This window comes from Canis lupus, chromosome 19 (assembly GCF_003254725.2).
Source record: "Canis lupus dingo isolate Sandy chromosome 19, ASM325472v2, whole genome shotgun sequence".
Taxonomy (NCBI): Eukaryota; Metazoa; Chordata; class Mammalia; order Carnivora; family Canidae; genus Canis; species Canis lupus.
The window spans coordinates 12,496,935-12,518,560 of NC_064261.1; the positions used below are offsets into that span (position 1 = coordinate 12,496,935).

Genomic DNA, 21,626 nt, shown 5'->3' on the forward strand with positions numbered 1-21,626 from the left:
AGACCTGGGATCGAGTCCCAGGTCAGGCTTCCTGTAGGGGGCCTGCTTCTCCCTCTGCCTGGGTCTCTGCCTCTCTCTCTCTCTCTCTCTCTCTCTCTCTCTCTCTCTCTCTCTCTGTGTGTCTCTATGAATAAATAAACAAAATCTTTAAAAAAATAAAATAATAAAAATAAAATAATAAAATAAATAAAATAAAATAAAATAAAATAAAATAAAATAAAATAAAATAAAATAAAATAAAATAAAATAAAATAAATAAAATAAAATAAAATCCTGAGAGCCTGGCAAAGGTTGTCAAAGATAATGTAGCTCAGGACTGGTAGAGGCCCCTAATCAACAAAGGCCAGCAGAGGTATGCACCTAAAAGCAATTTTAAATAAAGAGACAATAGATAATAGGTAGGTAGGTAGGTAGGTAACAAAATGTGGGGGAGCAGGGAAATAGAAGATGAGAAACAAATTGAAAAAGGAGGGGAAAAAAGCCTTAAACGTAATTGCCAAAACAAAACTCCCAGAATTACAATGGGTTGTTGCCAAATAAGCCACAAATTCATGGCCAAAACTAACTTGAGGCTGGCAGTGACCGGCAGCAGCCGAACCCGCTGATCTCCTGGCCAGAGGAAAAGTTGTTGGGAGCCAGCGAAGATGAAACAGAAAAGGAAAAAAAGAATATAATTAATAATAATAGCTAACATTTACTACTGAGCACTCTGTAAGTGCTTAGTTTGTATTAATGTCTGTGTATTAACCCACTCAATCCTCACAAGAATCTGAGGAGGCAAACACACCTGTGTCATCCCCATCTTACAAATTTAAACTAAGCACGAAGAAGTTAGATAACTTTCTCGTGACTGCAGAGAGACATCGATATCAACCAACCAGGTGTGTGCCAATCTTATGTACTCATGCACACGGGCAGGACATGCACAGTCACACCATCATTCAGGAAATACCTCTGAAGGTTTTCGATCTTCATGTCTGGAGCACGAACCTCTCCTGTGCTGGGATCGGGAATTCTGTGACCAAGTAGTCGAGAGGCCTAAAGACAAATATCCAGAGAGAACAATTAAAAGTACACGAATCACTGTTGTTCACATAGTTGTGGGTTTCTTTTTTTTTAAGATTTTATTTATTAGAGAAAGAGAGCGCACCCAGGCGCCAGCAGGAGCAGGGGTGGGGGAGGGGAGGTGGCGAGAAGCAGACTTGCTGTGGAGCAAGGAGCCCAGGGTCCCAGGATCACAACCTGAGCCCAGGGAAGACAACCAACTGAGCCACCCAGGCGCCCCCACAGGGTTGGTTGGTTGGTTTTTAAACCAAATTCAGCAAGGCTCATCTCAGCACCTCCCATGGCATCCCAAGCTGTGATGCTCCTCCACTCCCAGTACTTACTTAAGCCACTCACTTTCCAGAGCAGACCTAACAAAATCCCTGGGTCCTCGCTATGCAGCCCAGGTACGGCACACAGGAGGAGAGGCCTTTTAAGAGCGTCATGCATGTGGGGCCTTCATCTGTAAGTCTGCACTTCTTAAGAGGTTCAAAGTGTCACATTGGTAGATATGATTTGAAAAACATTTGACTGAGTTTTCAGTAACATTTCTAAATGCTAGATCATTATGTTAAATCATAATGCCACCCCCCAAAACCTAAGGGGAAAAAAAAAAAAACAAAACAAAAATAGAGCAGCTCAGACTACAGTAGACTAAGTGCTATGGCCCAATAACTTTTAAAATTGCCTACACCCCTTTCCCAAGAAAATGCCAATGGGCTCTTTTCTGTGCCTTTCTTCCATAAGTCAAGTAACTAATGCTCTGTTATCCAGCCTTTCGCTGGCCAGCCCCAGAATCTGGAGGCCCTACCAGGACACCCGTGTCTCTTAATTGCCACCATGTCTGAGCTCCTCTCAGGCCTAAGACCTCTCTGCAGCACCAACTCCATCCTGCTTGAGATGCTCTCTCAGCCTGGGTGCCAATTCTCCTTCCTGGTGACTACTTTGTGGTTCTTCGTCTTCCATGCATCCTGTAAACCTCAGTGTTTCTCCCTCTTGCTCCAAGTGCTGTCCCCAGGGACCATTCATCCCTGTCCTCTCAAGTATTACCAGTGTGCCCAGGAGATCCCCACACTCACCTCCCTGCCGAGCACTACGTCCACTGTCACATTTAAAGACATTAAGTTCAGGGTTCCTTAGATGGATCAACTCAGAACAATAAAAACTGGCCTCAACATCTTACACCCAAACCTGTTAAGCCTCTTCTATTTCTACTTTGAGGACTACCAGTACCATTTCTACTAGAATTCAGTAATCTAGGATGTCTAGCATCCTAGACTCTCCTCACTCAGGCTACATCCAATCAATGGCCAAGTTATATTCAGTGCAACTACCCAACACCTCAAAATCCCAACCTCTTGTCTCTCCACCTCCACCTCTGCCTCCTGTCACTTGTTTTATTGGTCATCTGTAGTGGCCTCCAATTTGTGGGTACCATACCAGCACCAGAGAGCTGAAATAGCCGGCACAACCGCCCCCACTGGGTGTGGGACTTTATAATTACTCACCTCTACCCAGAATACATACTGTACTGCTTCCCAGAAATTAACAAACCTCTGCAAAATAAAAGTCCAAACCTGAGGGAACTGCCATTCTACCAGTAAAATTATTAGCCACTCCAACAGGAAGCTTGACAAGGGACACAGAATCAACACGCCCTTAAGACCTTGAAGACATTAGGAAATAGGTTCTGCACATAAGCCTATCATCAGATTTGCAATGACCGAGACTAAAGGAGATTTCCAAGCTCCTCTCTCACAGGGAAGACTAACCTCGATCACCAGTTCTGAAGGCTGTTACTGGGTTAACTGACTGCTGTTAGGTTAGCAAAATTAGATTTCCTACAGTGACTCTATTATACTATTCAATAAATATTTTAGAAAATTCTCCTTGAAGGGACACCTGGGTGGCCCAGCGGTTGGGCGTCTGCCGTTTGCTCAGGTAGTGATCCCAGGGTCCCGGGATCTAGTCCGCATTGGGCTTCCTGTGTGGAGCCGGCTTTTCCCTCTGCCTAGGTCTCTGCCTGCCTCTCTCTCTCTCTAATAAATAAATAATAAAATCTAGTAGGTATGTCTCTTTAAACTCCAATGACTTAAGAATGTCTCAGTCCCACAATGGAAAAAATATTCTGGGTACACAAGGGTGCAAACCCAACTTGCAGAAGTCCCAAAATTGGTCATCAGTGGTCAAAAGGAAAAGAGAGAAGCTGAAGTCAGGAACCTGGAAAGGGAAGGCAGGTAGTTCATGTCTTCAGACAGACCTCTTTTCACCCTCTGGTCCTGCTGGCCATCCTCTGGTGAGACTTAGAGAAGAGACACAAGAGCACAAGCAACTCCAGAAGGATGCCCAAGGGTTGGTTCATAGAGGGAAAAGAAGATATGGGGCAAAAGGCATGGCCCCTTTCCTTCAATTACTATGAAAAGGGTTATAAAACCAGATAATCGGGATCCCTGGGTGGCTCAAAAGTTTAGTGCCTGCCTTTGGCCCAGGGCGTGAACCTGGAGTCCCAGGATTGAGTCCCACATCGGGCTCCCTGCATTGAGCCTGCTTCTTCCTCTGCCTGTGTCTCTGCCTCTCTCTCTGTGTCTCTCATGAATAAATAAATAAAATATTTAAAAAAACAAAAAAAAAACAAAACAAGGTAAGAGTAAGGGGAGGGGAGTCTCTATAGTCAAAATACTATCAGAGTTAAAACAAACAACAAATTTGCTAATTTTTTAAAGTTTTATTTAAGTAATCCCTACAGGGGATCCCTGGATGGCTCAGTGGTTTGGCGCCTGCCTTCGGCCCAGGGTGTGATCCTGGAGTCCCGGGATCGAGTCCCACATCAGGCTCCCTGCATGGAGCCTGCTTCTCCCTCTGCCTGTGTCTCTGCCTCTCTCTCTGTGTCTCTCATGAATAAATAAATAAAATACTTTAAAAATAAATAAAACCAGGTAACTAAAGATGCTACAAATTTGGTATCTGACAGTATTATCCAATACTGGATGCTGGTCCACTCAAAAGTAGTCTATTCCTCTTCCTTCTAATTTAATGCAAAAGGAAGGAGAGAAACAGTAATCTATTAAACTCACTTTACAGAAAGGGAAAGACTGGGCAAAAAGGCAAAATTTATCACTGACAAAAGAGATGTTCGTAAAAGCCAAAAGCCAGTAATCACCCAAATATCCGCAAACTGCACGAGTAATCATTTGATGATATCCATACAATTTACTACCCAAATTGTGCTATATCCATACAGTGGAGTACTACCCAGCAATAAAGAAGAGAAAGAATGAGCTATTGATAGGCACCATGTTGGAATGAAAGAAGCCAGACAAAAAAAAGCATATATTACATTATCCCATTTATATAAAACTCTGGAAGATATAAACTAATCTATAGTGACAAAGTAGATCAGAGGTGGACTAGGGAAAAGAGGGAAGGATTATCTTGAGTGTTAGGATTTCATGGGTATAAACACTGCAAAATGTTATCAAACTGTACACCTGAAATATATGCAGAAAGCAAGTGATGGTTTCCTACCACCCATTAACAGTAAAGGAAAAGATAATGCTCCATCTTACTTCACACAAGTAACTTGTATAAAACCTAGACTTTGCTGAACTAGGTGAGAATCCGGACAGAGACTCAGAGGATCCTTCCACATCCAACAGCAGATATTTGTTGCTGGTGATCTCCTCTCCCTGGTTTACTTGCTTCCAAGAACTATGTCACGAGCTATCAGGTGCTAAGGCACTGATGACTACAACATCCAGCAGACCTAAGTTGGTACTGTGCACACAGCCGGTTTCCCAAAAAAAAAAAAAAAAAAAAAAAAAAAAAATTCAGGTGGAAAAAAATATAGTGTTGCGGAGGACAGTCATGCTCACCAAGAGTCACCACCACTGTAACTCAAGAACTGAAGGTGCAGGCACCAAGAATATACCCATTTTACTTATTTGAAGATAGGTTTGGTTTTGGTTTTAAAGATGTACTTATTTATTTTAGAGAGAGAAAGTGAGCATAAGCAAAGCACAAAGGTGAGGGGACTTCAAGCAGACTCCCCACTGAGTGCAGAGTCCTGAGGGGCTAGATATCAACCCTGAGATCATGATCTGATGCTAGATCGACTGAGCCACCTGGGCACCCCTCCAATATAGGTTTAAAAAAAAAAAGGGATCCCTGGGTGGCGCAGCGGTTTGGCACCTGCCTTTGGCCCAGGGCGCGATCCTGGAGACCCGGGATCGAATCCCACGTCAGGCTCCCGGTGCATGGAGCCTGCTTCTCCCTCTGCCTGTGTCTCTGCCCCTCTCTCTCTCTCTGTGACTATCATAAATAAATAAAATCTTAAAAAAAAAAAAAAAAAGATACGGTTTTGAACTATAGGGAAAATGAGGTCATGGAAAATAAAGCAGTAATGCATTTAAAGACAGCTTGTTGGGGCCACACTGCCTCCTGACAGGAATGCACCGACATCTGCAGAAATATTCAGAAATATTCACAGTCTACCAGCAACAGACTGAAGTCCTGGCAGTATTATATAATCAATTCTCCCTACAATCACGCTTTTCCGGGGAACCTCCCAAGTGGTCAAGACACTCTCAGAATATTATCCAAACAAAATAATTTGCTTCCTCTTTTAATTAAATAAAAAGTCGTTTTTTCCAAAACTTTTTTTTGAAGTATGTTGGGTGTAAACAAACAAAAATTAAAACCAGAACTGAAGAGTTTTAAAATACCATGAGGACCCAGAGATAGTGATTTATGCTACAGCAATACACTAGCCACTTAAAGCCCACGCGCTAAGATTACACTTGCCTGGTGCTGCATTTTGTTTGTTTTCAGAATGTTAACATTTAATGGCAAACTAAACTAAGAATATGACAAGTAAAATTCTTTATTTTCTTGTTGCTTTCAGGAGAGGAGTTGGGAACTTTAAAAATTTGGCAATGATGTCTAAAACTACTTTACTGCCCATACACAAGATAGGATTATGTAAAGTCCACTCTAGTGACAAGTTTAAGTGAATTTAAAAATTCTGAACACACGGGCAGCCCTGGTGGCGCAGCGGTTTGGCGCCGCCTGCAGCCTGGGGTGTGATCCTGGAGTCCCGGGATCAAGTCCCACATTGAGCTCTCTGCATGGAGCCTGCTTCTCCCTCTCCCTGTGTCTCTGCCTCTCTCTGTGTCTATGAATAAATAAATAAAAATCTTTAAAAAAAAATTCTGAACACATACACCGTTTAAGAACAATTCTCTAATTAAACACTGAAAATTCAGAATAGAGAAAACATCTTGTTTTATTTTTTTTTTGAAGATTGAATAAATAATTCATGAGAGACACACAGAGAGACAGACAGAGACACAGGCAGAGGGAGAAGCAGGCTCTATGCATGGAGCCCTAAGTGGGACTGGATCCCAGGACTCCAGGATCACGCCCTGGGCTGAAGGCGGCACTTAACCGCTGAGCCACCCAGGCGTCCCAGTACCTGTTTTAATATCCTCAAACTCCCGCCGAAACAGAATTTTGTTGTGTGACAATAAATTTATAAAAGGCTCATAGAGCACAGCATCATGAGCATGGCTCCCGTTCATGCACAGAGCATTCTGAACCCTGCTTTCAGGTCCTAGTAGGCAGGTATCTCAAACACTCTCCTTTAAAATTAAAAATAGCCATGTTTCTTGCCCTAGATCTAAAATAAGGAAAAACCTCAAGAGTAAATCTAATACACACTGCACACACTCCACTGGTAGTAACTCATGTGTGTGATAAGCCAGGTTGTGGAGCACATGTAGGGTTCAGAAATTGAAATGGTCTGGTGTTCACACCACCACAAAATGTTAACTGTGAGAGAACCTCACCAATGACCAAATACCCAATCTCCTAGGACTCCAAAACTGCTTCTAGACACCAAGTAACATGCTGGTGTCTTTAGGAGTGTTAAACCAGCTTAACAAAGTAAGGCACTTAGGAGCAACGAGTATCAAGTCCAGCAGATCAGCTCATATCACAAAACTGCACAGACCTGAAACACACCTTATGCATTACTGGAAAGCTAGGGACAGCCCTGTACAAAAAGCAAGCAGTCCTGTGGAAATTCTCACTGGAAAGTAAGCAAATTTAATGTAGTTATTAGCTATTTGCTTTAACTGCAAGAAAGAAGACAAAATTCTAATGTAACTGCTGTTTCTATCAAGGGCTGACCCTACACCTCATCTATCCCCAGCATAACTTAGCTCCATGGTCCAAGTTGCTTCCACATTCCAAAATACAAAAGCTTAACATATAGATTTAAAAAACTGGCTCAGGAATGTTTCAACATAAATATACTTGGGCTTTCAACCAACGGACACACAAGTGTTTCACAGTTACCCAGTCCTCCTGCCAACGTCCAAGTCCAATGGCTACAGATTAGGCCATGGGACTAGATCATTTTGTGCTAATTGCTCAAGCCCAAGAGGATGCTTGCTCTGCCTATCAACGTCAAAGCCAAGCCACAAGTCGGGTTTGAAAAGGGACAAAGCCATCTGTGTGACTTGAGGACACATGGGTTCAGTACACATTCTGCAATATTTAAACCAAAATCCCTACATTTCAAGAATGCTTATACAATCCATTAGTGTCACAAGAAGCAACTGATGGGAGAAAAGAATAAAATAAAAGTATAGTCAAATAGGAATAGAAGTGGAAGCAGAGTTAACCTTCATGCAAAAGAGAAATCACCAAAGACTTTCATGAAGGTAACCAAGCACAGCCAATCAAATTAAGAAAACGAAGGTAAATCATCAAAAAATTTAAGGGAACTCATTAAATGCGGTGAGACACGAAGAGGTACAAGGCAGAAGTATGTTCCATACACTAAAATTTTGGTCTCTCTTCATTGTTTATCTGTAAGCTGGAGAGCACCAAAAAAAAAAAAAAAAAAAAGTCCTCATGTAACTTTATGTTTACCACTCATCAACCTGAATTACCAAATGCAAAATTAGTAGGTGTGAATTTAGCTCGGCACTCTTTTCTGCTCATTCATCATCACAGGTGATGGAGTAGAGCTCAGCTTATAACTGAAGAAGACAGAAATGTTTCAGGGCCAGTACAGGTGTGGAAACTAGGCCACCAAGGAGGGTCCCCCCCGACCCCAAAAGGTACCTGGTTCCAGACTCCCAACAACATGCGAGGCCTTCCCACAGGGAAGTCAACACAGCCCTGCTATTTAGGAAATTCAGCAGAAAAAAGGAAGCCCTGCTTCACAACTTCAGGAAAAACTTTCAAGTATCTCAGCACTCTTCTCTCATTGTTTAGAAAAAAAGAAGAAACAAAAAACCTTTTTAAAAAAATTTCCCTCTGGGTCTTTGAGAAGCACATTTAAAACCAACCAAAAAATTCCAAAATTATCATTTACATTCAGCTCCCTTATCCTAGCCAAAGATCCCATATTTTGAAAAGAAAAAAAAATGTGTCAAATGGACAGTACTTATTAAGTAATATTTAATTATCTTATTTTTACTAGAAGAGAGTATAAGGATGATGATCAGAGCTGTTAATTGGCCTGAGAGAACAATCCAAATTCCTTCCAAAAGGAAGGACACTTGATGTTTTAATTTGCTTCTATAGCTTAACTGAAGATAAAAATGCAATCTCCTTCAAGTTTTGGAAATACTGACAATAGCTGGTGGATCCCATTTCCACATTTGCCAAAACCCCTAAGGACACAGGATCCTGGGCTGGGAAGCAGGAAACCAAGGGCTCTTTTCCCTGGGCCACACCCTGGCACAGTAATTAACTTCAGAGACTGACTAGGGCCACCCAGTCCCGGGAGCCCGGCAATTACAGAAGCAGCCAGCAAATACCCCAATGCTACTTCGTCCGCCGTGGGGCCAGTCCTCCACAGGGCACCTGGACAAAGGCTTCAACAGCTCCAACTGCAACTGGATGAGGGCTTGCACTGGCACAGAAACCACCCATCCGGCCCCAACTGTAAATACCACTCTGGTATTCCCCTGGATCAGGCCAGAAAACAAAGCAAAGGACTCCAGCCCAGAGGCCAGCAGGGCCCAGGCGTGACTGCGGCGGTGGCGTGGCCCCGCGCTGACGTCGGCAGCTGCCTCTCCTCCACTTGGACAAGTTCTGCATTGGGCTGGGAACTGCTGCCAAAATCCTGTCAGGGCTGCAGGCCGGAGAAGAGGCTGGGGAGTGGCCACTGCACAGACCCAGCCCTCCTTGCGGTGCAGCCTTTCCCAAGTGCCCAGACCCACCTGAGAGCGGGCTCAGTTCTGTGCACCCAACTGCGAGGGCCCAAAGCACCCCATTCAGATCACCCCGCGCTCACACAGAAAGATGGGCTACAACACAAACACGCTGGCTGGTGCCAGAGGCCTTCACTGTGGCTGCAAAGGGGATCCCATGGCGCAGATACGTATGCGTTTTTATAAGCTGTGGCGTTCCGAGGGTGCTGAGCGAGAGCCGCTGGTTTACCTCTGTCGTCCTCTACCACCGTCACCGCATCGGCAGGCCTGAGCCATCGACAGGCCTGGGCCGACCTACTGTCGTAAGGCACCAACAGATGCTTTATACTGCACCTACTATATGACAAAAGGGCGGGCTGCCTACCTTCTAGGACAGCTGACAGCTGTCACTCCCTTCCTCCACCACTACCCTGGGATTTCCACACCAGGCTTAGAGCAGGCTAGAACCCAGCTTTGCGGTCTACCTCGTTTAACCCTCCAGGACTCCTCATCGCTCTGCTTCCACCTCCTTCAGGGAAGCCAGCGGAGAGGAATACATTAAGAGGAAGAGGAAAATGGTTGTCACACCATTAAAGGGACATTTGATGGACACATTTTGGTGTACTCTGGATACTCACTCCTTCCTTTCTAACAAGAGTTCTGAGTGGGAACTCCTATTTAGATGAAACATTTGGTCTTCTAGGGCTATTATGAGCCTAACTGTGTCCCCCTGAAATTCTTCTGTTGAAGGCTGACCCCTAGTACCTCAGATCAGAATGTGACTTCGTTTGGACAAAAGCCTTTAAAGGGGTGATTAAGTTAAACTGAGGTAACCAGGGGGACGCCTCAGTGACTTGGTTGGTTAAGTGTCTGTCTGCCTTGGGCTCGGGTCATGATGCTTGGGTCCTGGGATCAGGCTCCCTGCCCAATGGGGAGTCGGCGTCTCCCTCTGCCCCTTCCCCCTGCTTGTGCTCTTTCTCTCAACTCAAATAAATAAAACCTCTTTAAAAAATGAGGTCATTAGGGTTGACCCTAATTTTATCTCACTGATGTCCTTAAGAGAACATTTAGATACACACAGACACCAAGAATACACATGCTCAGAAGACCACATGAGGGCACGGTAAGAAGGCAGGCCAAGGACAAAGATCTCAGAAGACCCCAAACTTGCTGATATCTTGATCTGAGACTTCCAGAACTGTGAGAAAGAAAATTATCTGTTGCTTAAGCCACCCAGTCTGTGGTATTTGTTATGGGAGCCCAAAAAGATGAATACAAGAGCCTTTAGGGCTATTAGGAGCCCCTGGATAGCTGGATAGCTAGCTGAGAAGGACTAGACAAGGCCACAGTCCAAAATGGTCGTCACTAACCATATTCAACTTTTTAATTTACACTTTAATTCATTAAAATTAAACAAAATCAGGCAGCCTGGATGGCTCAGTGGTTTAGCGCCGCCTTTGGCCCAGGATATGATCCTGGAGACTCGGGATTGAGTCCCACGTTGGGCTCCCTGCATGGAGCCTGCTTCTCCCTCTGCCTGTGTCTCTGCCTCTCTCTCTCTGTGTCTTTCATGAATAAATAGAAATCTTTGAAAATAAATAAATAAATAAAATAAAATATTAAACAAAATCTTCTCCATTACATTAGATTAGAACATTTCCATCCTATTGGGCAGCACTAGACCAGAAAGAGTCTGAGAAAACGTTCCAGATGAATGTTTCAAGATTTTAAGTAGCCCCCAATGTGGGACTCAACCTCACAACCCAAGATTGAAAGTCACACGCTCTACGGACTGAGTCAGCCAGGTGCCTCCACAAGAACCTTTTCAAACCTGGCTCTCAGGGAGGAAATGAAGCAGCAGCGAGGGCAAACAGAGGGAGCCTAAACCTGTTGCTCAATGCCAAAAAATATTAAACCTTGTATTAGGCATTTTTATTTTTAGTATATGAAAGTAATTCATGAAACCTTCTTCTGATTAATTCTGAAACTAAAAAAGCAAAACTTTTTTACAGCTGCTGTCAGACAAAATTGTGTATTGGAACAAACAGCAAGCATTTATTGAGTACTTAGGACTCCTGAGGACACTCTGATGAGCACCACAGGGGGCAGAAAGAAATATTTCAGCAGGTTTTTGCCACCAGGAGAAAAAAGCCTAAAAACAGAAAAACAGGTACTGAAGGCCGTGCACGGACGCTCAAAAGGCACTCCCAAGGGCCCCACCAGGGGTGGGGACTGCAGTACCTTGCCCGCATCTCCCGCATCTCATCTCCCGCATCTCATCTCCCGCATCTCATCTCCCGCATCTCATCTCCCGCATCTCATCTCCCGCATCTCATCTCCCGCATCGCATCTCCCGCATCGCATCTCCCGCATCGCATCTCCCGCATCGCATCTCCCGCATCGCATCTCCCGCATCGCATCTCCCGCATCGCATCTCCCGCATCGCATCTCCCGCATCGCATCTCCCGCATCGCATCTCCCGCATCGCATCTCCCGCATCGCATCTCCCGCATCGCATCTCCCGCATCGCATCTCCCGCATCGCATCTCCCGCATCGCATCTCCCGCATCGCATCTCCCGCATCGCATCTCCCGCATCGCATCTCCCGCATCGCATCTCCCGCATCGCATCTCCCGCATCGCATCTCCCGCATCGCATCTCCCGCATCGCATCTCCCGCATCGCATCTCCCGCATCGCATCTCCCGCATCCCCCGCACCGGCTAACTCTTGCCCCGGGGCCTGGCACCAGCTGCTCCATTCCCGTCTGCTCCGTTCCCGTCTGCCGAGCAGGCCCTGGGCTCTTGCCACGCTTACCTCGGTGCTTATCTTGGCACCGACCTGGTACCGACAGCCCTTCTGCCGCCACGACTCGCCGCCACGACTCGGCCCCCGCCCCGTGCCTGCGCACCCCACACGCCCCCCTCACGCCCCGTGACTGCGCACCCCACACGCCCCCCTCACGCCCCGTGACTGCGCACCCACTGCCTCGTGACTGCCCCCCGCCCCGTGACCGCGCACCCACTGCCCCGTGACCGCGCACCCACTGCTCCGTGACCACACACCCACTGCTCCGTGACCGCCCCTGCCCATGACCGTGCACCCCAAACGCCCCCGCCCCTGACTGCACACCCACTGCTCCGTGCCCATGCACCCCCCCATGACTGCGCACCCACTGCTCCATGCCCATGCACCCCCTACCCCGCCCAGTGACCGCATCCCCACTGCTCCATGCCCATGGGGAGTGGTGAACTCTGCCACCACTCCCCATGCCCACGCCATGCCTGCACCGGAGGCTCCCAACCCAGAGCCACGTGGAGTTCTCTCCCACCCAGGGTGCCACGTTGAGGTCTCAGTCTTCATGCTTCGGGCCCCTCCCCTACACTTCTCAGTGTGGCCACCTTCAGCTGCAAAGCTGTGCTAACTTACAGCTTGTGCTCGACCAGAAACCTAAAAAATAGTCCTGTTTGCCTAATAACTATTTCTTCCTTCAGGAACTGCCCAAATCTCAATCCTGCATTTCCCCAGCCCCTTCTGTTCTCTGAATTTGTGCCCGCATATATACATTTCCACCAAGCATGAAAAAGACACCTCTATTCTCCCCTAATGACTTTGTGGTCAAAACTGGATTTCATGTAGGTCTGAGTTCCTTGAAAGCGGGCCTGATACTTTTCCCATCATGCAGTAGAGCAAGCAGGTTTCCTGAGTTTAATCTGTAATATAAAACATAAGCTAAGGGGCTGGAGCTCAGGCACTGTGCTAGGTACAAAATTTCCTCATTATCTGAGAGGAGCTCTTCAAGTAGCATGTTAGCTTCTCAATACACAGAAGCTTGTATGACATTTATTTTGAGTGCCTGGAAGCCAACTAACTTCTGGTTCTCAGCTGTACTGTGAAAACATGAGGATGCCAGAGAGCAGAGATGCAGACAGCAGTAGTATTAAATACAGTCACATTCAAAATCAAGTGAAGAGCACGGACCCCACGACTTACTGAAAACCGATGCTTAATATTTTCACATACACTAAGCAGTCTTCAATCTCCCTCTGTATCAGGCTGGACTAGTCGATAATTAACTGGCTTCAATTAAGTCCCCTCTTCATAAATAGCAACTCTAAATGCCATAAATGATGTTTAGGAAAAACAGACATACCAGTGACTTCTAAAACTGGATTACTCATCCTTGGATAACACACCAGAAGCCTGAGGAATGCCCACCTGCAGTCAACCTCACCAGAAAGACGGGGTTACAGACCTGGAGTATCACACTCACATGTGATGTCTCTAGGCCTTGGCTTTCTCTGACCTGCCTGATATGTGAAGGGCCTCAGCTATTTAAAGCATTACATTAAAAAATCATGTTTTCACACTGACCCAAACCCGGGTAGGCTCCAAGAACAACAAAGCAGGACTTACTGCCATTGTCGTCAGAATCCTCACTGCTGCTGGGAAGGCGACCTCGTTTCATGATCTCCCCGGGAAACAGCAGGCAGCCTGCAAAGCAATGAGACAGCACTTAACCCAAGATGATAATACACAATCATCAAGTTGTGCTTCAGATGGCAGCCCAGGATTTACAGCACACAAAAGCAAACAATCGGCTTTAAGTAGCATTTGAATTGTAAACAGTAAAAAGACCAAAGATACATAATTAGGTGCAATCATTAACAGAACAGGTTTAAAAAGGAGGGGGAGGGGTAGAGAAGTCACGTATCAGTAGGTCTCCCAAAGGTGCCAGGTTTCTCTCTAGTTCCAGTGACATTATCACTACAACTACTCCAGGAGTCTTTTTAGCTGACTGGCGGCAAGCACTGCAGAAAAAAACCCGCGGCAATGAGCACAGTGCTTCCTCACTACAGACAGATTCATATTTTACGTGTGTATATGGGGGATGGGGAGTGAGGCTGTGCCTGAATGTGTGAATATTTACACTGCACTGGGCATGATTATGCTTCTCAGGCAAATTTTGCTAAAATAATCCTAAAAGCCAAATAACCTGGAGTTCTAGGAACAAAATAAATGGGGTATTAGGAAAGTAAATATCTCCTCCAGCTATCTCCAAACCCTCAGCAGCATTCACAGCTACAAGAGGAAGGGACCAGACATTATCGGATACAGCCCCCTCTCCTTCACTCAAAAGGAAACTGAAGCCAAAAGAAGTTCAAGCAGCAACTTGCCCAAGGTCATACTGTGGGCAGGAGCTGGGAATTCCAAATCCAATTTCACTACATTTCACGCATTTCACCCAACTCCTTACAGCCTGGTCCAACCTATCCCAGCCAGACACCCGGCCCACCTTGCTGACTCCTTTCCTTCCAAGTGGTAACAGGCCTCCAGCATCACCAGGTAAGAGAAAGACTCTACTCAGGAAAGAGGACAGTGGACCAAGATTATAAAGACCGATTCCCCGGTCATATTCACACAGGCGGCTCTTTAAAGAAATCCAAAAAGCTTTTCCAAAGTGAAATTACTGATCCCCTTGACATACTTAGGAATGTGATCTTACCGCAAAGCAATGAATCCCAATGAGGGAGGAGGGCTTTTCACTGTCAGAAGTACCCACTCAGCCCCTCACGGAAAGTACATCCCAAGCTCCCCCTCACTGGGAATCGCAGCATTACACTGCGGTAGGTTTTTCACAGGATGGTGCACAGGAATGCTGTGGATCAAAATGTGGAGAACCACTGTATTGGAACAAGACAGAAAATTAGAAACTCAAAGCTCTACTCTAAAATGGACCTATAAAAGAGCTGACCAAAAAAAGCAGAAAACACATCATACAATAAAGTCTGTTCCCACCTATCAAACAGACCTACATGGATACACTAAAATACTCAGGCCCCTGATCTATAATTCTAATACTTGATATTTTCTTTCTGAGACACTCACCAGTTAAGGTTTTTGGTTTTTTGTTTACCAATGAATTCTTCAAAAACCATTAACGAAAGAATTTACCAGGTGGCAGCCCAAACACGAGTTGTGATCTGGGCCATGGGCTATCTTCAGGCTAGGGTTTCATACTTTGGAGCAGGGTCACAGTCCTACAATGAACCCACCCGCCCCATTCACCCGTAAGTAACACTCAAGCAATCCAGAACTTGGCCTGGGGCAGGCAGGCCCATTCCAGTCAGAAGCTTCCACGGCCAACAAACACCTGTGGCCAACTCCCCACTTGGAAGGACTGTCTTCCCTGCCCTGTCACTACATGCCAAAAACACCAACTAATGACAGCTTAACACTCCTCCAACCTTCCAGGGAGGGCAGTCCTGCTCTCTTTCCAACAGGAGGCCCAAGGAGAAAAGAGAAAAGCAAGGACCACTCATTCCTAACAATAGCTTCAGGTCTCCAAAACCTATTTACACCAAAAAGCTTTAAAAAAGGAAGGAGGGAGGGTAAGCTATCTAAAAAGGAATTCCTTAAAAGTAAGGGTGTGCAGGGACACCTGGGTGGCTCAGCAGTGGAGAGCAGCTGCCTTCGGGCGTGATCTTCTGAGTCCCGGGATTGAGTCTCCCAGCAGGCTTCCTGCATGGAACCTGCTTCTCCCTCTGCCTGTGTCTCTGCCTCTCTGTCCCTCTCATGAATAAATAAAATCTTTAAAAAAAAAAAAAAAGGTCTTCCTCCTAGCCTTCAGCCTCCAGTCCTCACCCAACCCAAACATTCAAACACAACTCCCAGAGTAAACACCCAGATCAACAGTCACTAAATGAAAAACGCAAGCATTGGCCAAAATGGAATGATGCTCCTAAACACACGCTCTCTCAAGCAAAATTACACAAGTGAAAGAATAAAAATAGTATTTTCCTCCTAATGAACTCCATTTTCAACCACCCTGAAAGACCTTGAGAAGAAAGGACAATTGAGAATGCTATACTGTACTTCTCCAGGGATCCTGGCATGGTAATGGGGGTTACTGCACAGAATTTCCTCTGTGGCTCGGATGTGCTTAAACCTTGACATCAAGCTGGTCTGGTCTATCTCACCTGGGGTTACTTGCTGTATCACGAAATCAAAGTACATGTTAGGATCTTTAAGATACACAATACAGTGGTTGTACGCTTCAAACAACTGTCCAATAGAAGCCGGTGTGAGAAAAGAGAGGGCCCTCCTCATCATTACCTTTGCTGACTCTTTTAGGGCATGGCTGATCATTATCTCAAGGACAGAATTAAGTAACAATTACTTAAAACTCCCAACACTCAGAGATAGCAACAAGATATAAGAGCCTGTATAATGCATCCCATGAACATGTAAATCCCTAATCTACCAGAAGGCGCTGGAGGAAAAGAACGGTTCCTGACCTCATGGAACTCCAGCTGAGGAAACAGACAAGTCAACAGAGATTACATAATGGTTAGTGCCTGACAGCTGTATGCACAAAGCTCTGTAGAACAGAGGTTGATGGAAAAGTTCCCTGAGCAGAGTCTTGAAGAACAAAGGGGAGGTAGCCAAGTGGCAGCACAACATTTTGGGCAAAGCAAGGTACTATAACATACATGTAACCTACCATATTACTCTGCACAGCATCTTCACCTCCAGAATCTTACTATTTGCTTACTTCTTTACTAATATACATCCGTTTTTACCTTTTATCCAGTTGTCAAGTCTTACTGATTCAGAAGGTAGGAGTCTTTCAAGTTTCCCTAACTTTGCCCGTAGATTTGTCTTTCCAACACCTGTATCTGCATAGCTTTAAGCACCTCCCTTCCACTGCCTACAATCCTCTTGAATAGGTGACCACATCCAGTCATTCTGTCATTTCCTACGCAAATCCGGCCCTCTGTTACATACTTACAAACATGTCCAACCTGGCCCCTGGCAACCTTACCCGAGCTGTCCAACCTGGCCCCTGGCAACCTTACCCAAGCACATCTCCGAACATCTCCCCCCGTGACTGGGCTTGCGCCTCTGCTGGGCCAGGCCTCTTTCCACACTCAGCGTCTGCTGATGCTGTTTTGCCCTGTTTTCCCTACCCCCCAATCCCACCTCTTCCCGGGGCTCAGTGCAAAGCCACTAAGCATGGCCCACCGTTCCCATTAGAAGCACTTACATTCTGTTCAGCTCATTTCATGAACCTTTTCACCCGGTTTCAAGGTGTTATTTTATTTTATTTTTGTTTATTTACTCACGAGAGACCGGGGGGGGGGGGGGGCAGAGACACAGGCAGACAGAGAAGCAGGCTCCACACAGGGAGCCTGACATGGGGGACTCAATTCCAGGACCCCGGGATTACGCCCTGGGCTGAAGGCGGCGCTAAACCGCTGAGCCACCCGGGCTGCCCCTCAATGTGTTATTTTAATAATCAATTCTTGCTTTGCATCATCATTTCAATGTTCCACATGGGTCTCTAGAAATTTATAGAGTTCTTGAGAACAGAGATCCTCTTTAATTAAATATGAAATAAAGACACCAAGGAGAGGATCCTGAGCAAAACATACCCTCACAGGGCAGCTACAAGAAGATGCACCCAGAACTCTGGATTCAGTCCTCACCCAAACATTCTACCTGATTTCATCAAAACAGACTCAAAGTGATGCAATTTACAGGAGCCTGGAGTGTCCACTCACCATAAGAAGGTGTCCATTCACCATTAGAAGCAGAACAGCTAGGCAGATAAAAATACTAATTATTAGGCATTTGGGACTTTGTGTCCAAAAAGAGGAAGAATATCTAGGATGCCTGATTACTTTTTTTAAAGATTTTTAAATTTATTTACTCATGAGAGACACAGAGAGAGAGAGAGAGAGAGAGAGGCAGAGGGAGAAACAGGCTCCAAGCAGGGAGCCGGATGTGGGACTCGAACCCAGGACTCCAGGATCACGCCCTGAGCTGAAAGCAGACACACTGCTGAGCCACCCAGGTGTCCCTAGGATGCCTGATTATAGTAGGAACATTGCCTGGAAAGGCCAAGTCAGAGGAGGTCGTGATTGGATCTGGCCAGTGACAATCCTTTGGCATCTCCACTGCAGGGAAGGGCGGGTCAGATACTTGTGGTGGCTGCACAGAACACCATCTCCTCAGGAAGCATAGGCACCATTATATCACAATCCTTATTGACATTACATGCAAATCACTTTCCTTCAATCTTCTCTTCACACAGGCTAAAACTAGTGGATTAACTATTAATTCGATTAAATTTGTATTGAATTAGATACCCAAGATATGGTAAACAAAATAAGGAATGGCCCAAGGGAACATACACATACAGTAATAAGCAAGTAACTAGACAAGTAGCTCCACTGGGATAACTGCTATAAAGGCTATAGGATTACCACTCATGGATTATGGAGGGATACGGGATACATAAATGAGAAAGCAAGGTACCTCAAAACCTTGAAATTCAACTGTCCTTAGATTGAAACTGGGGGCAAAAACCTCAGCATGCCAGAAGAGCAGCCATTAGCTGAAGGAATCCATCCATCCCCAAGGTGGCTCAGGAATTTGCCAAAGAGAACAAGTTCAGTGACCTGGGTGTGGTCCCAGGGAGGCATGACTGGTATGTGATTCTAAGGAAGAAAGAATGAGAAATGACCTCAGGGATAAGGAGTGAAGGGGTTTTACAAAAGAATAAAATGATGATTAAGAATTTGACGATGTTTATTCAATGCTATCCTGGGAAAGAGGGCCTGATTTGAGGAAAACAAACCGTCCAGCTATTAGAATTACTCTCTGTGGCAGAACAGGGACCATTCAACAGGCCATAAACTCTGCGGTTATATAAGAAGTTATAATCACCCTAGGGATTTTAATTATCTTATGCCTCATATGCAGGAAGTGAGGTTTCCTCCTCAAAGTATCTATTTTATCCATTATGTTTCATTCTTACTTATTTCGCACTAACGAAGTTCTAGAAGGTATTCAAACACCTCGAACTACTTCTCTAAGTTATCACCTACACATAATGCTATGTATTAAAATAACCTATCGATGAATGACCGAGTTTTCATACACCAAGTGCACATTATGCTCACTCCGCTTTATAGAATGAGATGCTTTCACTTTAATATCTAATTGACCTTTAACTGTAATTACTTCCATAATATTATTTTTAAAGATTTGTTATTTTTGAAAGAGAGAGCGAGCATGCTATGCTGCAGGAGGCGCAGAGGGTGGAGGAGAGAGACTCTCCAGCAGACTGCCCCCCTGAGCAGAGCAGTGCGGGGCTCGGATCTCCACCCACCCCCGCACCCCCCAAACCAAGAGTCAGATACTCAACCATGGTGCCACCCAGGGATCCCTCTGTTATATTACTTTTAAATTTACCGGTGTCCTTCCATTTTCTAGCAAAATTAATCTAATCTGTTAATCTGTACTATATTTAAAAATGTACTTAGGAAAGGTATAACATAAAAATATATATAAAGAATATTTTCAGACACCAAGTTATCTATACATAAAATGTATTTTACAATGAGCTACTTCCTTTGTTTGCTAAATTCATACAATTTGGATATTATTTTTAAACATTATGTAACTGATACTTTGATTCCTAAATTATTAATCATTGAATAACCTCCCATTAAAAAACTTCCATTTTCTTAATAGGTCACTTTCTTATCTTCTGTGGAGTAGGTATGTAACAAGGTATCCAAATAGAATAATGACCTATACTTCATAGTAATTTTCTTTTCCCTAAAGGAGTATGAAAGAAAATCCAGCTGGTTTCTTACCTGTTTTTAAAGACAACACTAACTGCTCAGTTTTCAAAGTGGCAACATTATCTAATTCCTATGCTCACTGAGAGTCTAAAAATACTAGTGTGACTATAACTCAAATCCAGCTTCCTCACTTTAAGCTAAGAGTTATAAATGGTATAAAAAAAATTTTAAGTAGTAGTCATATATCTGATTTAATTGACAAACTGCTTAGATCTTAAGTGTTAAAGTTTTAACCTTGTCCAAATATTTCAAACCCCCAAAATGGGAACTGTTAAAAATGTCATTTATAATGCCATACATCAAAATCTGTTTTTTAAAAAAATGCTGCCCAAGCTACTATACAGCCTTTTCAAAAATGTCACACTTGGGGATCCCTGGGTGGCGCAGTGGTTTAGCGCCTGCCTTTGGCCCAGGGCGCGATCCTGGAGACCCGGGATCGAATCCCATATCATCGGGCTCCTGGTGCATGGAGCCTGCTTCTCCCTCTGCCTATGTCTCCGCCTCTCTCTCTCTCTCTGTGTGACTATCATAAATAAATAAAAATTTAAAAAAAAATGTCACACTTGAAAATATTCGGTGGAAAAGAGTTTTTTATATTAGCAATAAATAACCACCTCTCCCAAAAGATAACTGACCAGATAATCATGACTATAATATTTACTCCTACAGACATTACTAACAAAGCCTGAGTGCTGGAACACATTAATTCACTGCAAATTCTTAATAAATTATTTGTAAAAACTCTGCCTTTGAAAGTCAATAAAAATATTTTTCAATTTTTTAAAGAATTTATAAATTTGACTGATTCTAAATGAATCAGAAGCAGCTCCCATTTGCAAATTTGTAAATAATCCAATCCCCTGCTTAGGAGCTCTAAAAACAATCAAACCCTAATAGTTCTCTGTAATCACGGACTCCGGAGTTAGCAACTGAAGAGCAGCTATGACAAAATATTCCAATCATGTATATTTAGAATTTATTTACCTTCCCCCAGTAGAGGATAAAGGAATTTACACCTAAACAATGAAGGCAGTAGGTCACCATGGCCTTTCTATCCCTACCTCTACCTACTCACAAGTTTTTTGTTAGGTCTATATGCTCAGATATGGAAAGATGCCAAAGACATATTAAGAAACACAAGCAAACTGCAGGGGAGGGGGGCTGAAATACAGGTCCATTTGCATATAAAAGGGACAAAGGAAGAAAATCTATATTAGCACCAATTGCCTGCATATTCATGGAAAAATATAAAGGATATTAATAATGCTGTTTATTTCTGAGAAATGTAATCAAAGTCTTCATATAGAATGGGCTGGGAACTCGTCTTTCTGACATTTTATGACTTTGGTTGCTTAACTATCATCCCATCCCGCCCTACATTTGTAATAGTAAAGATTAAATAGTAGTAAAGATTTAAAATCCAAAACCTTTCTTCCCTACTGCTCACCATATATAGAAGACCCTGGGAGCACAATTTTTGAGTCCCATGCAAAGCACCAGTCTAAAATAAGTAGCCATCAAAAACTATGTAGACCCCACCCCCTTCCTAAGATGAGGTACCAGGTACCAAAGGCTTAGGTCTGCCTTCTAAGGAATGTTTGATGGAATAGTACAGAAAGAAAAAAGTAGAAAAGGTAATAGGATAATACTATAAAATACTATTATCACCCACTCAGTATTTACTTAAAAGCAAAAGTTTTCAAAACACAGAACAACCATTACCAG

General features: G+C 44.3%; 1 protein-coding gene across 20 annotated transcripts in view; it reads right to left on the reverse strand.

The window, feature by feature from the left end:
- The window catches only part of JADE1 (jade family PHD finger 1), a 63,205-nt gene that overhangs the window by 30,504 nt on the left and 11,075 nt on the right, over positions 1–21,626 (reverse strand). For 7 of the 20 annotated variants that reach the window (XM_025420616.3, XM_025420606.3, XM_025420604.3 and 4 more), the window contains exons 2-3: positions 13,663–13,740; positions 953–1,038 (exon numbers count right to left, since the gene is read on the reverse strand). In XM_025420616.3, coding sequence (XP_025276401.1) covers positions 953–1,038; positions 13,663–13,714 — 138 coding nt within the window. In that variant the 5' untranslated portion in view covers positions 13,715–13,740. Of the gene's footprint in view, positions 1–566; positions 610–952; positions 1,039–13,662; positions 13,741–14,542; positions 14,607–14,752; positions 17,158–18,567; positions 18,777–21,626 lie in introns of those variants that run through there. The other 13 variants (XM_025420611.3, XM_025420615.3, XM_025420612.3 and 10 more) reach the window with 8 other exon arrangements.